The sequence below is a fragment of the Urocitellus parryii genome, chromosome 7, assembly GCF_045843805.1.
Source record: "Urocitellus parryii isolate mUroPar1 chromosome 7, mUroPar1.hap1, whole genome shotgun sequence".
Taxonomy (NCBI): domain Eukaryota; kingdom Metazoa; phylum Chordata; class Mammalia; order Rodentia; family Sciuridae; genus Urocitellus; species Urocitellus parryii.
The window spans coordinates 165735009-165756391 of NC_135537.1; the positions used below are offsets into that span (position 1 = coordinate 165735009).

The window sequence follows — 21383 nt, forward strand, 5'->3', positions numbered from 1 at the left end:
CACTGGCTAGTCACCTTCTCTTTAGCACAACATGGTGCCCAGGAGGGGACTGAATACTCAAGGCAAAGACCTTGTTCCCCAAAGGACAGCAGGCTTCCCTCCTGGTTAGGTCCACTGGATATTTATCCTCCTCCTCTTTTTTCCATCTTCTCCCTCCTTGCTTCTTCTCTTCTTCCTCCTCTTCATCTTTTTTTTCCCCCTTCACTACTAGGGATTGAATCTAGAAGCACTCAACCACTGAGTTACATCCCTAACCCTTTTTATTTATTTTTAAATATATATGTATTTTTTTAGTTGTTGATGGGCCTTTATTTTATTCATTTATTTATATGTAGTGCAGAGAATTGAACCCAGTGCCTCACATATGTGAGGCAAGCACTCTCTGACTGAGCCACAACCTCAGCCGTTTATTTATTTTGAGACAAGGTCTTGCTAATTTGCTGAATCTGGCCTTGAATCTTCTTTCCTTAGCTTCCTGAGTCACTGGGATTACAGGTATGTACCAGCAGCTCTATTTCTTTCAACAGAAATTTCCATCTAACCAGATTCCCAGTCTTATTCTTATGTAACCATTTTTTTTGGAACCAAAACACAGGATTTAGCACTCTTCCTTGGTGAATTTCATCTTGTTGGTTTCAACCCAACTTTACAATCTGTCAAGGCTGCCTTGAATCTACTTCAGTCACCCATTGTATTGATGCCCCCTTTCTCCCCTTCACCCCAGCCAGCAACCATCTGCAGGGTGAAAAGTGGCTTCCTCTGCCTCCATGCAAGGAACTCATGACAATGCCAGACAGCCCAGGGCCACAGTGGAGCTTTGAGACACCATCATAGAGATGTAGACCATCAGGTCTCAATCCGAGTCTCTATGATCCAGCTCACGTTTCTGTCTTGTCTCTAAGGACTAATGCCAAAAGCTTTGCTGGATATAAGTTGTTTGGGGCCATCCAATTGTATCGATGAAGGGGAAGTTTGGCTGGTGTTAACTATCATGGCTTAATCTTTTCTCAGATGTTCACAGTCACTCAACTAGAAACCTGTCCTGGAACTTGTCATGCATGGAATTCAAATTATTCTTCTTAGAATTTACCACTTACCCCTTTGGTAAAATCAAATATTATCAGCCCTTGTGAGGTAAGTCTGTTCATCAATAGCTTCCCCCATCACTTAGCATCAAGTCCAAAGTTCAACCCATGGCCTCAAGCTGTGCCTACCTGCCTGCCCTCCCCTACCTCTCTGACCTCCTCTCCTGGACCTTTCACCCAGCTGTCCTCCTTACTTTTGTTGGAACACACACAATCTGCTCCTCAGGGCCTTCTCACTGGCTGCTCTTTCTGCCAGAACACCATCTCCATGTCACATGCATTATTTATCCCTCTCCGCTCACCTCATCAAAGACACCTTCCCTGACCATTCTCTTGAAGATGACAGCTCCTCTCAACCCCCACGGGTGTTCTATCACTATCTCCTTTCCTTTATTTTCACCCATAGCTGACCACCACTGACACATTTATCTATTTTTTTTTTCTCTTTCTTTTTGTGTGTGTGGTACTTGCATTAAACCCAGGGGTGCTCTACTACTGAAGTAATCCCAGACTTTTTATTTTATCTTTTTGAGATGGGATCTTGCTAAATTGCTAAGGCTGTTCTTGAACTTGCAATCCCCCTGCCTCAGCCTCCCAAATGGCTGGGATTACAGGCATGTGCCACCATGCCCAACTGTATTTATTTCTTGCTTTATTTTTTGGGGGGGAGGGTACTGGGGATTGAACTCAGGGGTACTCAACCACTAAGCCACATCCTCAGCCCATTTTTGTGTTTGATTTAGAGACAGGGTCTCATGGAGTTGCTTAGCATCTCGATTTTGCTAAGACTGGCTTTGAATTCTTTTTTTTTTTTTTAAAGAGAGAGAGAGAATTTTTTAATATTTATTTTCTAGTTTTCATCGAACACAACATCTTTGTATGTGGTGCTGAGGATCGAACCCAGGCCGCACACATGCCAGGCGAATGCGCTACCGCTTGAGCCACATCTCCAGCCCCTGGCTTTGAATTCTTGAGCCTCCTCCCTCAGCCTCCCAAGCTGCTGGGATCACAGGCATGCACCACTGGGCCTGGCTTCTTGCTTTATTCTTTCTCCACTTGAATGCGAGTTTCATGAGGGCAAGGATTGTATTCATTACTTTATCCCAGCACTGGAATAGTCCAAGGCACATGGTAGGTGCTCAATATTTATGGAACACATGAATCAGTTGGAAAGTTATCTACCACTCCTCGCTCCCTTATTAACAGAAGACCCTTCTTCTCAGTGGGGAGGAAGGAACAGCATTAGGGTGGTAGTAGCAAGGTTTGGGGGTAGGTACAATCCTTGCTGTTTCCTTTGGTGTGACACTGCCCTCCTCAGGCTGAGAGCTCTATCAGGCTCCCTCTGCCCTCCTCACTCTGTACACAGTTTTACAGGCTTTTTTTTTTTTTTTTTTTTTTTGAGGGGTGGAGAGAGGCCAGGAGATCATGTTATTTTTCCCAAGTCTCAGAGCATTTTAGATTTATCTCTTCAAAATCATGAAAAATATTCTGTTTAAATTTGCCCACCAGGCACCCAGCCTTCCTTCTCTGCCTCTCCCAACCCCCACTCACACATACACCTGCAAACACCCTTACCCTCCTCCAGTCTTGCCTGGAGGCCCTGCCACCCCATCTCTCTCATATCTGCTGCCCCCACCCTGATCCTTGACAGTAATTTGTAACATCTGCCCTGGCAGAGACACTTGCTCAGACTTCTATCAGCTCTGGTCCCCAGAGAGATATGCAAATATCTCTCCACTTCCCCTCTCTTTCTTGGACCCCAAGAGGAGACAGCTCACTAGGTTTTGGGGGTCAGTGTCTTTATTAGGCAACATGAAAGGAGGTGATCCTACTCTGTTGGAAGAGAAAGGACACCAAAAGGCCAACATGGAACAGCTCCAACCCGTAGAGGTCAGAGCTAGGGAGCAAGCTGGAGATGAGGAGCCAAAGCAGGCACCACACACAGTCAGATCAGCTCTGGGCTGGGCTTCACTCCTCTTCATCTTCTTCCAGTGGTGGTCGATTTCGCTTGAAGAAGCCAGCCTGGGGGTGCACAGGGGCTGGAGTCAGAAGCTAGAGATTATCCCTATGCCTCAAAGTGTAAGAAAATGTGCTGGGCTCCAGCAGCCACAGATCTTTTCCCTGGACCAGCACAGTACCTGAGCCCCACTGCACACAGCTGGAAACCTTTCCCTATTTATTTCTGGAAAAAAAAAATTTTTTTTTTTCTCCTCTGATTTTTTCTTTTTCTTTCTTTGTTTTCTTTTCTTTTGGAGTACTTAGGATCAACCCAGGGCCTCAAGCATGCTAGGCAAGTGCTCTAGCCCTGAGCACCCTGATTACAAGGTTGTGTCTCCTTGTCCAGCTCTGATTTTGTCTTAGATATTGAAATTTGTCTCTAACTGACTCAAGCATGTGATGATATGTGATGATTACAAGTTTAATGTATGCTTTCCCTAAAAGCGCCACATCTTCCTAGGGCATGGGCACTATTCTCCAGGAGCAGAGCAATGAGTGATCCTCCAGGATCTCCTAAGAAGCAAGGGGCCCCAGGACCATTCCTTTGTTCTCTCACCTCACTAGGGGAAGGGAAGGACAGAACTGGAGGAAGTTAACCCTATCCACAGCAGCCAGGAATTCTAGAAGGCTCTTCCTCAAAGGGTCTAAAGGCCTTAGAATGTCAGTTGCCACCCCTTCTAGGAGTTTATGCCCTGAAGAGGTCCTCAGAGAATGACATTCCAATAGTAAAGATGTACACAGGACAGGCCTGGTCTTTCCCTGCCTCCTAGTTTGTGCCCACCTGGGGATTCTACCACCCTTTACAACTTACCTTCCACATGGCCAGGACCAGAATGGTGAGCAGCAGCAGGCCACCCAGAGCTCCCACCAGTACCCACCAGATGGGAATGGGCCGCTCCTCCAGAGCCCGAAACAGCTGTGTCTGCACCTGGGGACAAAACTGGTGTCTCCTCAGACTCTTTTATTATTATTATTACTATTAATTAATTTATTTATATGTGGTGCTGAGAATCAAACCCAGTGTCTCACACTTGCTGGATGAGCGCTCTACCGCTGAGCCACAACCCTGGCCTCTCCTCAGACTCTTGACATCCACCTTTTCAAAGATTCACACCTGGGGCCTTTTAACAGGGCCCCACCCCCAGCCAAGCCATCACCTCCCCGTACCACCCCTCAGCTCCAGGGAGACCCCGCCCCCACGCTGGCTGGACGCCGACACAGGAATACCAATGGGTCTTGCAGGCCACATCTCCCTGTGGTCCCCTCTCGCTCACCAGGGCTTCTCCGCTGGGCAGGCTGAGCGCAGGCACCGCGTAGGGAAGGGAAGAGACATTGAACCAAGCGTGCGACTGCAGCACAAACTGATCCAGCGGCCTCTACCGAGGGTGGGGGTAAAAGGCACTTGCTCAAGCCACAGGACGCCTCTGGGCGGCGGACTCCTCTCTGGGAATACCGCCCTCTCCCCCGGAGCCAAACCTCGTCCTCTCCCTTTCCCCGCCCCCGAAGCTCCGCCTCCCCGTCCCCGTCCCCGCCCCCGAAGCCCCTCCTCTCTCCCTGCAAACTCGGGTCCCGCCTCCATAAGGCCTTGCCCACCGGCGCCCAACCCCACCTGGCGGAGGCTGGGCAGCGACAGCAGGGCCAGCACCGTGACGGTGGCTCTTTGCCCGCGCACCATCTCTTGCAGCTCACACTGCACCACAGTACAGGACGCCGACTCGCAGCTCTGAGAGGATGTGTCATCAGTCCCCAGCCCCTCCTGGCCCTTATCCCCTGCCCCTCACCCCTTCCCCTCGGGAAGGGCCTCAGGTTAGAGCTTCGGATGGTGTCTCTACATGCAGTTTGCTCGACAGCCCAGAAACGCAGGGACAAGGCTGGAAGGAGGAGGCCATCACATAGCCTTCAATACCCAGAATGTTTGCAACATTGCTTTGGCAATTTTTTTAATGTACTGGGAAGCTTAACTGCAAGTGTCCCCCAGCCCACTCCAGATATCAGCCCGGCATCATCTTTCCTGTTCCCTTGAAGTACTTTATGGGTCCGAGGGGGGCTCTTCCTGCCTCCTATCCCCTCTGGCTCCTGGGCCCAGGCAGGCCCCAGCCGGAGACCACAGGGTGCTCACCACCAGAACTGGATCCTGTTCTCCAGGCTGCTTGAGCCCTGGCAAGAAGGCCTGTCTGCGGTCCCGCTTGCGATGGACTGGTTGAGTGGGAGAAGGGCTGGGCGTGGGCAGCCTCCAGTCCAGCTGGGGAGGCAAGGGAGCTATCAATTTCCCCGTGGTTTGTGTCCCCAACCTCAGAGACTGTGATTGTTGGTCGGAGGACTCCCTCAGGTCTTTCACCCACCCAGTTCTCACCTTGAGGGGATTGGGAGAAGGTTGTGAGGAGCACTGAAGGCCCCCCTGGGGCTGTATATTCAGGATGTAGAGGAGGTCCGAGGGCTGGGACTGGCCAGGGAGGTGGATGCTGAGGTGGAGGCCATTTGCAGTACCAGGACCCTTGTTATGGAGCTTGGGGGTGGGGTGTGATAGTAGGATGAGTTCAGCATATCACCCACAGCCCTTAGAACCCTCTCACCCTAGCCCGGGGACCAGAGGCTCCTTCCTACCTCATAAGTGTGTTCCACTTTGGGGATCCAGCTGTCCAAGCCATTCTGTTCCCTGTCACTTTCTTCTGCTGACACCACGAGAGAGGCTGGGAAGGAGTTCCTGTAGGTGTCCAAGCTTCCAGAGTAAGTTTGATCCCCTGGAGAATCTTTGGGGAACCCTCAATGGCCCCCTAAATTTACTCCTTTGTGTTTTTGTCTTTGAGGTGCTGCAGATAGAACCCAGAGCCCCACACTTGCTAAGCATGCACTCTGTCACTGAGCTGCATCCCAGCTCCTCACCTGAACTTTAGAGCCCTTCCACCATCTCCCCTTTCCAGTCTTGGCTGCTCACCCTCGCAGCTCCACTCTGGCCTCTGCCCGGACTGGCACATCCAGCAGCACAACCTTGCTGTTTGGATTCTGGCTGTTCTTGCTGGAGGGGAAGGGTGAGAAGAGGCAGGTCAGGTAGACTAGCCCAGAGACTCTCTGGGGTGCAGCCAGAATTTCAGAGGGCTCAGAGAGAGCTAATTTCCCAAACAGCATGCTACATTGTAGATAGGCCTGGGCAGGTGTGGAGGGGTGTCCTCTAGGGCTCCAAGACTCAGAAAGAAGTCCCCGAGGAAGAAAGGGAACAGGGAAATGCAAGACAGACACCACTGAAGACCTTTCTGTAAGGAAGTGTCCCTGCATGGGGGGAAAGGAGGGGAAAGGAGGGCTTCCCAGTCTAGTACCTCCTTATCTGCAGCTGGAAGGACACATACTCTCCAGCTTCTTCTAGGTTTTCCACACTCACCAACATTGTGATTCTTATCTGAGAGATTCAGAGTACCAAAGTCACTGCCAAGATGTCCACTCCACCCTGTGCAGCCCTGCTCTGAATATGGCCTCCAGCCCACCCACCCCAAAATTACCATTATTATCTCCATTTTACCCAGAAGCCCACTTGGAGAGGGAAAGTCACTCACCCAGGAACATGCTGATAGGGAGTATGAGACAAGGATTCCAGCCCAGAGCTACCTGACTCCAAACTCAGTGTCCCCTCCCCGCTGTCTGCGCATGTCTCGAAGGCCTCACCCGGGTGTTCTTCTTCATGGGGTTTCCCAGCTCGCACAGCACCATTTTGGTCTCATTCTCTTTCTTCTGGTTGCAGATGAGCCTCCCAAAGCCCTTTTTGGAGGAGTTGGGAGGCATAGGTGGGTTACAGAGAAGCCCGTGTGTATCTGGCAGCACTTTCTTGGCAAATCTGTGAGACTTATGTGCCAAGATGGGCGGCAGGATTCTAGTTTCTGTATTGCTGTGCACTTTATTACATTTTTAAGTGAATTTTCATTTTGAACATTAAAAAGAACACAGAATAGTACATAGAGTAGAGCCCCATTGTTATAAAATACATCAGCAGGATGGAAAACAGATAACCATGTAAGTACCTGCCAATGTTGGAGTGAAAGACTGGAAGGAAATCCAGAAAATGTTCCTGTTAACATTTAGTTCCTGAGCCTTATTGGGTGTTTTATAATAGCCTTCAATTTTGTGACATTAGCAAGTTTTTCTCTTCCACATATATATATTTTTAAAAGTAAGTCATCTTTTACAGCAAAAGGTAAGCGAAATGGGAGCTCTCCTGTGGGAGTTGAGAGTCACCCTCCAGGTCCCAGGCAATGCCCCAGGGTGGGGGACTCACCTCAATGTTGCTGAGAACCTGCATGTAGTGGGCGCCTGGGGGCAGGTGCACCGCCAGCTCTGCCTCATAAGCCCCCTCGCCCTCATTGCCTGCGTTCACCTGCAGCTCCAGCACATTATCAGCCCCAAATAGGAGTGGGGAGCCCATCCTGTGGGGGAAATGGGTGAAGTCAGGAAGGCTCAGTCCAGATACAGGGTCTGGGAGGAGGAGCCAGGACCCAGGTGGGAAACAGGTTTCGTGAGACAAAGGGGCAGGGTTAGAGTGGGAGGTTCCCTCACACCATGGCAGTGAGCCAAAGCTGGGGCACACACAGATCATCTTCTCCACAGTCCAGGATGATGCGGGTCTAGAAAGGACACAGCAGGGTTTATGGATCAGCTAGAGGTGCTTGAGGTTTTGGGGTTTGGTGGGTTACATCAGGGTTAGGAAGACAAGAATAGGCTTGGGTTTCATGTCAGAGCTTAGGGAGTAGACAACCTAAGATGAGGAACGTGGAGATCTCAAGTCTTTGGGGTTGATACAAGCTATAGGGCTTGGTGGTGATGTCAGGGTTTATGAGTTTACATTAGAGTTTAGGGGATATTGAGATTTGGGCGGTTCATTAGGGTTTAGAGGTGACATCAAGGTTTTGAAATTCACATTTCAACTTGTGTACTAACCCTAATCCTGATTTCCTGTCAGGAGTCTTGCATCTCCCTTGCCTCCCCTCTGCCCCACCCACCTGCTCCTGGACATGTGTATCTCCGTGTAGCACAAGAGCAGGGGCTACTCCAGTCTTCTCGAGTGGCAGGGACACGTTGAGGCTGAGCACAATAGGGCTCAGCTTATCCCGGAAATCCGTCTCATCCTAAGAGGAGGTCAAGAGTTGGGCAATCCTGCTACTTGTACATCTTGCCTTCCCTGGCCAGTAGGGACCATGTCCTACTGACCATTTCTGTACCCACAGCACCCATCCCGGTGCCCCAAGGCTGGATGAATAAGCCTGGTGGGTAAGCTTGGCACACCCAGCCCCATCAGTCCCTGGCCTGGACATACTCGAAGGAAGGCTCTAATGGTGTGGCAGATGGGGCTGTGCCTTCCACTCAGGTCGAGGCTCAGAGTGATGGCTGCCTGTTGAGAGTCCAGCAGTAGCACCCGCCGGCTGTGGCGGGGCTTCTGCCGGTCCAGCTGCAGCTCAGCATTTATATCTGGCAGGGCAAACAATAAGGATCAGGATCTCCCTGGCCAGCCTCTGGGAAGCCCAGACCTGCTTCCCTCCAACCCCCTCCATGATACTCACGCAGCTTCTGAGGAATGTTGTGCCCCGTGGCGCCCACACACATCTGGATGTTGAAGCTACAAAGACATGAGTTGGTTCAGGGGCTAGAGCCTCTCTGAGGTCCTGGATCCTGCCCGGCCCATGCCCTCCACCACCTCACCAGCTCACTGGTGTTTTGGTCTGTTCCAGAACACAATTCTTCACAGCAGGATTCAGTGAGTCTTGCACCAGCAGCTGGACAGTGGTCCTCACTACCGGCTGAGCTCTGATGGGATCAGGCGAAGCCTGCTATTGTGACCCTTCCTGGTGTGGCCTCCTCTGATCATATGGGCCTTCCCCACCCCACTTCTGGACCAGTGCTCACCTGTATACAGCCACCTTGCTGGCCTCATAGGCTCCCACCAGCAAGTCTGTAGACATTGGGAGAGGAGTCAGAAGGGGCAATTAGAGAGAGTGTAGAGTTCTCATGTCATCTTCCCAGAGGTGCCTCATACCATCTCCCCCACGCATCCCAGAGCCCTTGCAGCACTAGGTCAGGCATTGGCCCCCAGCTATATCTGTCAGCACTTCTGGCAAATGCCATAAGGCCTTCCTTGTCTTGCTGGAGGCAGTTCAGGAGCACCTGGGTATCCATTGTCATCGATGTCCACAGCACCTCTCAAGGAGAAGCCAAAGCCAGAGCCTGTGGGGAAGGGGCTGTCCAAGACCTGGGCAGGGCGTGAGCTCAGCCCCTCACTTTGACCCAGGAAAATCAGCACTTGGCCTCGACCACTAGGACCCCCATAGGGGGCAGCAACTGCAACATCTGGAAGGAGTAAGAGAAAGGAAATGTCTGTCATTCAATCACCCTAGAGACTCTGTAAAACCCTCCTGAGCTTCTTCTGTGGGCAGACCGGAAGAATCTAGAAAGCTACAAAGTCTGGGGCAAGGAGGTGGCTGCACTGTCTTCTGGGAGTTTGCAATCTGACAGGAGAGAGATGAGTCAAGTAGAATTGTTATCAAAATAGTAAAAGCCCTTTCTACCTATAGAGGAGAATATATTGACAATATTTCCTTTCATTCTGAAAATCTAGCATTATTACTTCTAATTTATTTTATCTTTATATTTTTTAGTTGTAGGTGAACACAATTCCTTTATTTTATTTTTATGTGGTGCTGAGGATTGAACCCAGGGCCTCACATGTACTAGGCGAGCGCTCTACCACTGAGCCACAACCGCAGCCCCTATTACTTCTATTTTAGATGCAAAAACTGAATCCCAGAAGACTAAATAACTGAGACTTATTAAATATTGGTCCCTCTTCCTTGATGGACCTTTTTTTTTCTATTTTTTAATTCCACTTTCACCATGCAAACTCGGAGCCACATCACCACCAGCTTGTTATCACTATTTTTTTTTTTTTCTGCTATGGAGGATGGAGTCTCAGGCCTTGGGCATGTAAGGTAAGTGCTCTACCACTGAGCTCCAACCCCAGCGCACTAATATTTTCAATAAAAGATAATCTTATAAAGTTCTTTGGATAGGCACGATGGCACCTGCCTGTAATCCCAATGACTTGAGAGGCTAAGGCAGAAGGATGGCAAACTTTGAGGCCAGCCTCAGCAACTTAGCAAGACCCAATCTCAAAATAAAAATAAAAATAAAAAAGGCTGGGGATGTAGCTCAGTGGTAGAATGCCCCCTAGCTTCAATCCTTAGTACTAACCAAAAAAGAAGTCTTTGCACAACTTAAAAATTAAGGTCTTGGGGCTGGGGATATAGTCAGTTGGTAGAGTGCTTGCTTGCCTTGCATGCACAAGACTCTGGATTCAATCCCCAGCACTGCCAAAAAATAAAAAATAAATAAAGAAAGAATTAAGGACTTTGCTCTATGTGTTTCAACTATCTTTTCTTTGTCCTCTAATTTGGTTTACGATATGTTTTCTGTATAGCGGGTCTTTACTTTTAAATACCATTGTTGCTTTTCCTAATCAAATTACACAGAATTCATCCAGATAAGAGCACCCTCACCACAGCCTATCCTCATGCTGTGGTCCCCTCTCTCTCCTGATCCCTCTCCCCCTCCTCTCATTTCCTGAGCATTTTATCTTCCTTGTTATATCCTTGGTCTTGTTGCCCTGTTGCCAGTTTTCACTTTGGATTCCACTGTGGGCTAATTCAGATTGGGCATCATGAATTCCAGATCTCCAGCCTTCACTGGGACCTCGAGGCTCGAGGCCTCACAGCAGTCTGAAGAGTTCTCTACTCAGCACCTATTTTGAAACTGCTCCATTCTGACAAGCTACCTGCACCCACTTCCTTCAGTAGGTGATCTCATCTTTACTTCATAAAGAGGAGCAGTGTAACTGCTGTCTAATAAATTTACACCTACGTTCTCTCCCTCTCCTCATATGATCCTTGAATAGGTGCTCCTCCTTGACCCTGCCTCTCAGGGACCTTCTTCTGGCTTATCCTTAAGTTTCCTCATGAGACCATTTTCCTTCACATTCAACATACTCTCTATTCTTCTGAATTGAAATAATCTTCCCTTGACTTCCCTCCTTTCCATGATCATCCTTTTGCTTTTTGCTTTCTTAAGTCAAACTGGTTGAAAGAGTCTTCTATACTGCCTGCCTCCAATTCTTCACCTTTATTCATACCTTGCCCCATGGTATTCTAACTTCTGTCCCTACCCCACCCTTGATTGATTCTTGTTAGTCTCACCAGTGACCTCCTTCTTGATAATGCCCATGGGATACTTCCCCAGTCCATCTAACTGTACCTTTCAACAGCATAGGCAGCCAGTGATCCTATCCTTCCTCCTGTTTAAAGCATTCTCTTCCTTGGAGAGAATTCTAGGTCATTGGATCTCAAGGTTCTCCTTCTATCTCCTCTGGATACTCTGTTTCTGTTTCTTTCTGATTCATCTCCTCTGGGTATCCCCTAAATGCTCCTACTCCTAAGGGTTCTATCCTGGGCCTCTTCTCATTTCACAGGCTAGACCTGAACTGTTCTTCCCAAGTATCTACCTCTCACTCAGTCCTCTCTCCTAGAAGTGGGGGAAACCATGTCCAAGGATTCCCTGGACATTTCCACCTAATGGTCCCAAGCCCTTCAAGAGGTATGGACCTCCTTTCTCCTCCAGACCTGTGCCATGGCCTGAGTTCCAGGCAGTGAAGAGCATCACCAATGCACCCAACTCCTCTCTCTCCCTTACCCCATATCTCACAACCCATCAAGTCCTAGTAATCTAATTCCTAATTATCTATGAAGTCACCCTCATCTCTAATTTCACTGCCAAATTCTGCTGTCCAGGTGGTCATCTGTCCTGGATCAGGGCAAATCCATTCTAACTGATTCCCTTTAATTCTCCTATCTGCTTCCACATTTAGGATAGTGTCACTCCTTGCTTGAGCCTTTCCTGGCTCCTGCTGCCCAGAGATCGAGTCCAGCTTTTTATGATGGCTGTCAACCCCCCTGCAGCAAGTGGGGTTCCTCTCTTCCCTACCATTGTAGCCATCCCGGTTGAGGTCGCCCAAGGGTGCAATAGCAGAGCCAAATCGCCCATAGAGCTGTGTGCCGGTCAGCAGGAGGCTGGGGGCACCCAGAGCGTGGGGGCCTCGGGGTTGCAGGTACAAGTACACGCGTCCCACCTCTGCCAGCTTGCGGTCGGCCCGGCTCTCCATGTACAGTGGAGCGCCCACCAGCAGGTCGTGCCTCCTGCGAGCCAGATGGATGATTAGGATTCTAGAGAGGAGGGCCAGATCTCACCCACCCTCTTTCTCCTCCTTCCCTAGGTAGTCACAGGAAAGGAAGGGCTGAGAAAAGAAGAGATGGAGGCTAGCTTCGGCCTCTGTTAATTGGGGACCCAACTGGATAGGGGTGGGGCTCTCCTCCTCACCCGTCTGCATTGACATCAGTGACGACCACAGAATGCCCGAAATAAGAAGCCACCTGCAAGATGGGGAGCACCTTAGTTCGTGCCTCCAGACTCAACACCCTCTGTTAGACATCTGCCCATGAAATATTTGGGGTCTCAGCTCCAGGGCCTCTGCCACTCCAGCTGGGACGTGGCGCCCACCTGCTCTCCGTGCAATCGGTGTAGCGTCTGGTAATAGGAGTCCAGAATTTCCACCTGCACGTAGAACGCAATGGAGCCCATTATTCCTGCTTCCTTGGAAGCCTGCAGCTCCCACTGAGAAAGGGCAGGAGGTTTGGGGGCGCAAGGAAGTTGTCAGCGTGAGGATTGTCAGGTTCTGAAAGTGGAGTGGCAGGGCAGGGGGCACTCACCGCTCCCAAGGTAGAGCTCCAAGTGGGGGCACCGAAGACATACTCTGGGGAGTCCAGGGAATGACATCTTCAGAACCTATCTACCCCTCCCCTCCCGCATTCCGCACCCAGGGGAGATTCGGGTAGATGTTCCTCCCCGTGACTCCCCAGCCCCAGCCCCTAAGTGGATTTCTTGCCTGTAGTGTTCAGATCCCCGTCGAACTCTCCCACGGCTACCGAGTACCCTGAGAACAGCACATGTTAGTGTTTTCAGAAGCGTTAAGCAGGGAGGGAAACCGGAGACAAAGAAGGAGGGAACTCAGAAGCCACCAAGTTCAAACCCTGCGTTGTGTAAACGGGAAAACTGAAGCCATCAAAAGGCTAAGTAAACCTTGCTCGAGGCTTCCCTGTGAATGCAAGGAGGAAAAGGAGAGATGGGGTGCATCAGAGTTGAGAAAAGGGCGGGGCGGGGAGAATGGCTGAGAACTGAGCTGGGGATCCTCTGTTCTGGGGCTGGCCAGCTAGGATTGGAGGCTCAGGCAGAGAGGATCTGACAGCTGAGGTGGGCGGTGACTCTTAGAATGCTGGGAAGCCCAGAGGGGAGGTGGCAGGTTTACCCCGATAGCCGTCGAAGTATTCTGGTTTGCTAGAGTCGTAGGTAAAGCTCTGGGTAGGAACATTCCACAAAAGAGTGCCTGGACGGTAACTCGAGATGATATCGGCAATTGGAGCCCGGGCCAGAAGACCTAACAGTGGGGGACAGGAGGTGTGTGTGACCCAGTGCAGGGGAGACCAGGCGAGAAGGGAGAGAGTTGGTATTGCTGGGTACTTACCTAAGAAAAAATAGCCGCCAGGGGCTCCAAGCACCAGCTCTCCTGCCTGAAAGGGAAGCACTGAACGTGAGAGCGGGTCCTTTTCGGGGACGCCCCACATCACTTTTAGCCCCTACTTGCCTGGGTTACCACGGAGCTGAAGCCCGCTTCACAGTATCGCTTGTCTCCGTCTAGAGAAGGCGAGGAAAAGGGATCAGCAAAGGGGCGGAAGATGAAGGATACTCTCCAACCTGGAGCCTGGAGGGAGCGGAGTGCCATAGGGACCCAGCCTTGGGGAGCGGTGTGGAGGCGTGGCTTTGATCAGAAGGGGCGGGGCCAGGAGCTGAGCCGACGCCTGACTGAAAGAAGGTCCTGGGAACCGGACCTAGGGAGCTGTCCGCTTAAGGGCCCAGCTAAAGGGCAGCGAGTGGGAGGAGCCAAAACGAAGGGCGGTGCTTACTAAAAAAATTTTCTACATAAACCCGGCTCATGGTATTGGACCGACAGGGTGAGTACTCCGCGCGGCCGCCGCTTTGCAGTTGAACCACGACGCAGCCACCAACGGGCGTCTTTTCAGCTTGTTGAGTCTTTTCTAGGACGTTCCAGTGTTGCCAGGGGGCGCAGGCCTGGAGCAGGGCCACAGTATAGTGGAGAATGGCATGAGATTCAGGCTACCCCACGTGTCCCTGTTCCCCGCCCCCGACGGCTCCTGGTGTCCTGTCTGCAGCGCCTACCACAATTACGTCTTTCCAGCTGACCACCGACGCCCCAAGTCCTTGCCGGGCCTTGAAGGTTTGGAGAGTTTGGGAGCCAATATTTCGGGTCTCATCGTCTGGAGGGCACAAGGAGGAATGGGGCGTTGAAGCCTTGGTCATTCATGTCTCTCTGGTCCTTCATTTTACCTCCATTCCAGGGACTCACTGAAATTGAAGGACAGCGGGGAGCACTGGCCACCCGCAGCATTCCAGGGGCACAGGAACACGCCGCCAGTTTCCTCCTGGTTTGGGCCCAGGTTCCGCGGGGCGCCCACCACGATGGCCACTCTGTAGAAAAGCTGGATGAGCATGGAGCAAATTTCTGCATATCCTGCCTGGTAGCCCGCCCTGGGAGCAGTGCTGGGAAGGCCGTGTGGCCCGGGGAACATTGGACCATCTTTCCTCACCGATCTTCATTTTATGGACAGTGAAATGGACTTTCAGTAAGGGAATTCACATGCCTATTGTAACTCAGTGAGCTGGACTAAAACCATTTGGTTTGATTTGAACACCAAATGGTGTTTTTCTTCTGCTGAAAAAGTACTCTAGAATGCTAATCACTGTCTCCACCCTCCTACTACCAACAAAAACCAGAGGTTCACATGCTTCCTGGAATGCCTATTTAGACTGTCACTAGATCCCTTCTTGAGAATTGTTTTTTTTTTTTTCAGTTTTAGATGGACACAATATATTTTATTTATTTGTTTTTATAAGGTGCTGAGGATCGAACCCAGTGTCTCACAGGTACAAGGCAAGCTCTCTACCACTGAGCTACAACCCCAGCCCTTTAAGATTTGGTTTTATTAGTGAAGAATGAGAGAAGCTAAAGTGGGATATGGGTGCTGATAGAGCTGAGGATCTAGGTTTAGATGACTGTTTTGCCTTATGTAAACATAACAGGGATAACACCAATTAATTCTGTCAAGAGTAAATGTGGGCTGGGGAAACAGCTCAGTTGGTAGAGTGCTTGCCTCGAATGCACAAGGCCCTGGATTCAGTCCTCAGCAACACACACACACATACATAGTAAATATAATAAATGTATGGGGGAAACTAGGTGCAGTGTGATTCCTGCGACTCAGGAGCTTTGAGGAATTCTAAGTTTGATGCCAGGCCAGGCAACTTAGCAAGATCCTTTCTCAAAATAAAAAATAGAGCTGGGATGTAGCTTAGTGGTAAAGCTACCTGCATTCGATCTCCAATACAAAAAAAAAAAAATTATAAAGGGTATTTAGCATGGTCCCAGTCAAGCACTTTTGAAAAAATGCATGCTTCTCATTGATCACACTCATTGAATGCAAGCCACCTTCGAAGAGGACCTGACTTTAGGTGAAGTAATTGTCTTTAGCAGAGGAAATCCCCCAAATGTTACTTGAAGGCTATCTGCCATTACCAGTCTCCAAAACTGGATAATCCAGTGTCAGCCATAATAAGTCATATAGCTACAGAGACTGATTCTAAAGTCTGATCAATACTAAGAAGCACTTCATTGGTTCTTTTCAAATATCTATAATTTGTATGGGGAGGAGGGGATATATTTTAGGATGTGTGCTGCCCCCGCCTTTTGGTCCTGAAGATTAAACCCAGGAGTGTGTTACCATGCCCTTTTAAGTGTTTTGAGACAGGGGTCTTGCTTAGGTCCTCACTAAGTTGCCAAGGTTGGCCTGGGACTTGCAATCCTCCTGCTTCTGCCCTGAGTTGCTGGGATTACAGGCATGCACCTTTGTGCCTGGTACTCCTTTATGCTTTTTGATGGGATGAGGATAAAGTGTCATACAATTGACACTTAAGGAAAAAATAAGGAATTATCTTTTGTCTTCTTGCTGTAGTTTCAGTGTCCATCTCTCCATTGGTACTCCTCCCTGACATCCTTACCTGAACCAGTATCTCCCCAGAATTCCTGACAAGAGCTCAACCCAAATAAACTCCAGAATCCTCAACTACTGTCACAAATGGAGAACTAGAAGCCCACAGAAGCAGTGTAAGTGTGTGTATGTATGTGTGTGTGTGTGGGGGGTCCTTTCTCACCACTACCCAACTCCCCCAAGGCTCACCTTCCATGGTTGTCCTTGTGAAAGTCCAGTGAAAATCCGAAGTGGCTGTTATTGGGGCCTGTATAGAAAGTGAGTCCCACAGGGTCCAAGTTCAAGGCCAAGGCTGCTGGGATAGCACTAGGTCCCAAGAGCAGCAGTGCCCACTCCAGAAGCCAGAAGGCATGTAGTGAACACAAAGCTCTGGCCATCCTTTTCCCACAACCTCCTGAGCAGAAATGGGCAGCTCTTTCCTCTTTCTTTCAATTTCCACCACAGGAAGTCTTCTTATCAAACTAGAACCCAAAGTAATTTGCTGAGCAGCAGGCAGAGCAAAAGGGCTATAGCTCCTGGATCATATAATCTTTAGGATTACTAGGAAGGGGATGAGGCCATCCTGGGGGGTAGGAGCTTATGGTGGGAAGCCATGACTCCTCCCTTTTCCTGTGGGCAGCAGCATATCAACTCCTGTTGTTTCAGCCTCCCCACTATGTCTCTTTGAATATTCACCCCACCTCTCATAACAACACATTAGTATAAAGCAACTGATTGGGATAGTGTAACTGTGAACTAATAGGCCTGTAAAACTATATTCTAGCTCATAATTCTACAGCTACCCCTTCTCCCCCATCCATCTGGTTACTCTGCTGTGGCATTTTGTGACTTAGCCAGAGGTAGGGGGAGTAAGGAAGCTGCTGTCCTCTGATAAGACCTGAGGCTGCCATCTTTTTGGATAAAGCACTTATCCACTTCCTCCTTCTAGGGCTTTGGGCAGCCTCATTCAGCCATATTGAGAGATTCTACTGCAGCAGCTTCCTCGCTCCTTCTCCATCTTAAGCTAAGTCATAGTGTAGCTATAGCAGTGCAGCCAGTGCTGGGGAAAGGTCTTGGCTTAAGGGGCAAGGAGATGGAGAAAAGGTGGAGTCAGTACAGGGCATTATGGATCACAGGCTTTGGGATTATGCACCACTTGTTCAGTTGGAAGCAGGCCTTCACTCCTTGGATGACAGAACTTTTGTCCTACTATCAAGACTTGATTCTTGGGCTGGGGATGTGGCTCAAGTGGTAATGCGCTTGCCTGGCATGCGCAGGGCGCTGGGTTCGATTCTCAGCACCACATAAAAATAAAGATGTTTTGTCCACCGAAAACTGAAAAATAAATATTAAAAAAAAAAAAGACTTGATTCTTATTGGGGTTCATTGCCTAGAGGAAGCCTCCCTGACTCTTCAGGCTGGCACCCTAGGCTAACACACATGGGCACAGCACTGACACACTGGTTAGGCGTGGTTTGTTCCCTGGATTGTGTACATGAGTCCCACAGGTTCCTTTCTGTAGCTCCAGGGCCTAGCCAAGAGCCTATCATGTAGTAGATCTTGGTGTAACACTGAACAGAAGCATGCACTGAGGGCGGAAGATGAAAACATAGGTTGACAAGTGGAAAGTTTTGAGCGGAAAGGCAGTCATTTTTTATGGAAGAGGATGGGAAGATTAAGAGTGCCAGTCTTACTGGCATTGCATGCCTTGCCAAAAGACAGGTTCTCAGGAAGGCAATTTGAGAGGTCTGCTAGGAGTACAGGAAAATCCATAGCCACATCCTCCTTTTTTTTAACAAGCACTCTACTGACTAAGCTATATTCTCAGCCCTGATCTGTAATCTTTTTTAAAAAATATTTTATTTATTTATTTGAGAGAGAGAATTTTTTAATATTTATTTTTTTAGTTTTCGGCAGACACAACATCTTTTTTTTTTTTAAAGAGAGTGATAGAGGGGGAGAGAGAGAGAATTTTTTTTTTAATATTTATTTTTTAGTTATCGGCGGACACAACATCGTTGTTTGTATGTGGTGCTGAGGATCGAACCCAGGCCGTACGCATGCCAGGCGAGTGCGCTACCACTTGAGCCACATCCTTCTTTTGATCTATATTTTCTTTTTTTTTTTTTTTTTTTTAAAGAAAGAGTGAGAGAGAGGGAAAGAGAGAGAGAGAGAACTTTAACATTTATTTTTCAGTATTTGGCGGACACAGCATCTTTGTCTGTATGTGGTGCTGAGGATCGAACCCGGGCCGCACGCATGCCAGGCGAGCGTGCTACCACTTGAGCCACATCCCCAGCCCCTGATCTATATTTTCTGATCAAACTCAGCCACCCTGTAGTCCCTTCAGCTCCTCCCTTCCTCTTGTACTTCATCTCAGCACACAGCTAAAAATCCTGTCCCTGACTAGGCTAAAAGATCCTTGAACTTTAGTCAGGGCCTTCTTCATTGCTGAATTCCCAGTGTCAAATTACAAGGCATGCAATTTGTTAGAATGAATACTTAACCCAGTCTTTTTTTTTAGTTGTAGATGAACACGATACCTTTACTTGTTTATTTTCAGGTAGTGCTGAAGATTAAATCCAGTGCCAGGTTTGAACTCAGTGCCTCCCACGTGCTAGGCAAACGCTCTACCATTGAGCCACAACCCCAGCCCTTCACCCAGTGTTTTATTTATCCCCACCCTCCCACTGTCCTCAACTGAGTGGTTACTGTATTACTGGTGTACTCTGTGTAGCCCAATACTAACTCACATTTCATTCAAGTTTTCAAATGTACTTATTCTGTTCAAGGCTCTGAGTTGATAAGGTATATAAAGATAACCTTCAAGATCCTACATTTAATCTAGAGGGAGTTAAGATATTGAACACACATAACTGCTGCAGAGGGATAACAAGTATGTCTCATTAGGAAAAGAATGTTTCTCACAACAATCCTATGAAATAGGTACTATTATGACAATTTTATAAACACAAAATCTATGACACAAGGGAGTTTTAAGTGAATTGCCGAATTTTTCAAAGTGAATGGGTAACAAAACTAGGATTCAAACACAGGTTTGAATTGATATTCCAGCATAAGGAATGACATAAGGGAGAAGGAACACAGAGGTCAATTACAAGGAAGGAAAGGCAAATAATGGATTCTGGACAGAGTGCTTAAAAGTGTAGACTTGGGCATGAGGGTGGAAAGGAGGTGGAGCTCAAATCACTGGAGGTCCTCTAATGCTCTGATGCCTATTAGATTTGCAGGGGATGGAGAACATAAGATCTTTTCAGTCAGGGAAATAAGAGATCCAATGATCAATTGTGCTCTAATTTGGAAGACTGTACTAGCTGCCTGTGGAGAGAAAGAACTGGTGAAGGATTTAGTGGGAAGATCAGATGGGTAGGGATTGCAATTCTGTTCTGGGTTATAGGTGATGAGGTCTGGACCAGGGTACTGGTGGAAAGAATGAGAGTGATCAGAAATTAGACTCAATAGGTGGCTGCAGCCCAGCATGGTGGCACACGCCTATAATCCTAGCAGCAGGAGAGTTCAAAGCTAGCCTCAGCAACTGTGAAGGACTAAGCAACTCAGTGGGACCCTGTCTCTAAATACAAAATAGGGGTGGGGATTTGGCTTATCTGGCACCCCCCACACACACACACAAAAAGCTGGTTGTGGTAGGGAGGTATCAAAAGCAATTCAAAGTTTGGGTGGCTTGTTAGGACAGTGTTACCACTAATTTTGAAAACCCAAGGAGGATCAGATTTAGGAAAGTAGAGGAGTTGATTTTCAATATGGATTGTGTTCTTTTGGTGTCAGAGTTGGGTTGATCTCCCATCTAAGAGTGGGTAGAATGCTGACACCTTGTTCCCACTTCCCAACCTACCAGCAAGTCTTAGAATCCTTAAGTGAATTCATAATTCTGTTAAGGTTTCATTTAGCTAGGAATTATTAAAATAACCTCAACTGCTTCAATCATGTGCTTGCTTGGCACTGAGCAAGGTGATGTGGAGGTTAAAGAAACTTTTTTTTGGTAGTAATAGGGATTGAACCAGGGGCACTTCATCACTGAGCTACAACTCCAGCCTTCTTTATTTTTTGAGACAGGGTTTTGCTCAAGCAGGCCTCAAATTTATAGTCCTTCTGTCTCAGCCTCCCCAGTAGCTTGGACTACTAAAGGCATGTGCCACCGTGCCTGGTTTACAGAATTTTTTTCAAATCTTTTTTAATGTTCCCTTGTATAATCTTCAGTTAACAGTATTTTATTTTGCTCACCTCTTTCTTGAGCATATTTTTAAAAAAATGTTTACTATTACCCACCATGCACACCTATAATCCTAGCTCTTTGGAAAGCAGGAAGACCCTAAGTTTGAGATCAACCTAAGCAACTTAAAGAGACTCTGCCTCTAAATAGATAGATAGATAGATAGATAGATAAGAATCAGCCCGCCATCCCAGAGTTCACAATCTTACTAGGAAGCAGTGAACATAAAATCATTTTATGTTCATAAAAGAACCACAAGGATTCTGAAACACCAGTTAGTTTTAGGGAGGCCAGCCAGGAAAATGCTGTAATAATTCAGATTTGGGTTGATAAGGGTGACATGAAGATATTTCTGGCAAATAAAAATGGAAATGTTTGACAAGGCCTGACTTAGTCCTCAAGGGTATAGAAGAGAAGTGGTTGAGGCCTTATCAGAGCAAGGCGGCTGCACATACTTACACACCACACTTTATACAGGTCAGTTTGCCTCTTTTGCTTGTTACCTTCTTTGTTCTCAGAAATTCACTTTTTTTTCTTTTTCTTTTTTTTACAGTACTGGGGATTGAACCAGGGGTGCTCTACCATTGAGCTACATCCCAGGATCTTCGTAAGTTGCTGAGGCTGGCCTAGAACTTGTGATCCTCCTGCCTTACCCTTCCCAATTAGCTGGGATTACACATATGTGCCCCTTTGTGATTTTTTGACATGAATGAGTAGGGTTTTGTCTCAGTAACAATTTGGGCTTGTTTTCTTAAACAAGTGGAAGGGCTCAAACATTGCAGTGGTATTAAAAAGGTTGAAAATGGTAATTCAAGCCCAGTTATACAGAACTTCAACAGGAGACCGAAGGCCAAGCAGATGACTATT

General features: G+C 48.3%; 1 protein-coding gene across 1 annotated transcript; it reads right to left on the reverse strand.

The window, feature by feature from the left end:
• Positions 1-2969: 2969 nt before the first annotated feature.
• Positions 2970-16688, reverse strand: Itga2b (integrin subunit alpha 2b). The gene is made up of 30 exons (XM_026412415.1): positions 16475-16688; positions 14587-14708; positions 14400-14497; positions 14126-14291; positions 13807-13856; positions 13687-13732; positions 13471-13599; positions 13051-13098; positions 12875-12918; positions 12666-12719; positions 12486-12538; positions 12093-12304; positions 9228-9410; positions 8970-9015; positions 8766-8870; positions 8627-8682; positions 8383-8534; positions 8069-8194; positions 7626-7693; positions 7348-7495; positions 6741-6833; positions 6398-6477; positions 6019-6099; positions 5688-5787; positions 5437-5589; positions 5203-5325; positions 4693-4806; positions 4358-4459; positions 3895-4011; positions 2970-3107 (listed from the first exon to the last, which is right to left on the reverse strand). Exons 1-30 carry the CDS (start codon positions 16660-16662, stop codon positions 3054-3056), a joined length of 3111 nt encoding a protein of 1036 aa, XP_026268200.1. The 5' UTR covers positions 16663-16688; the 3' UTR covers positions 2970-3053.
• Positions 16689-21383: the final 4695 nt, after the last annotated feature.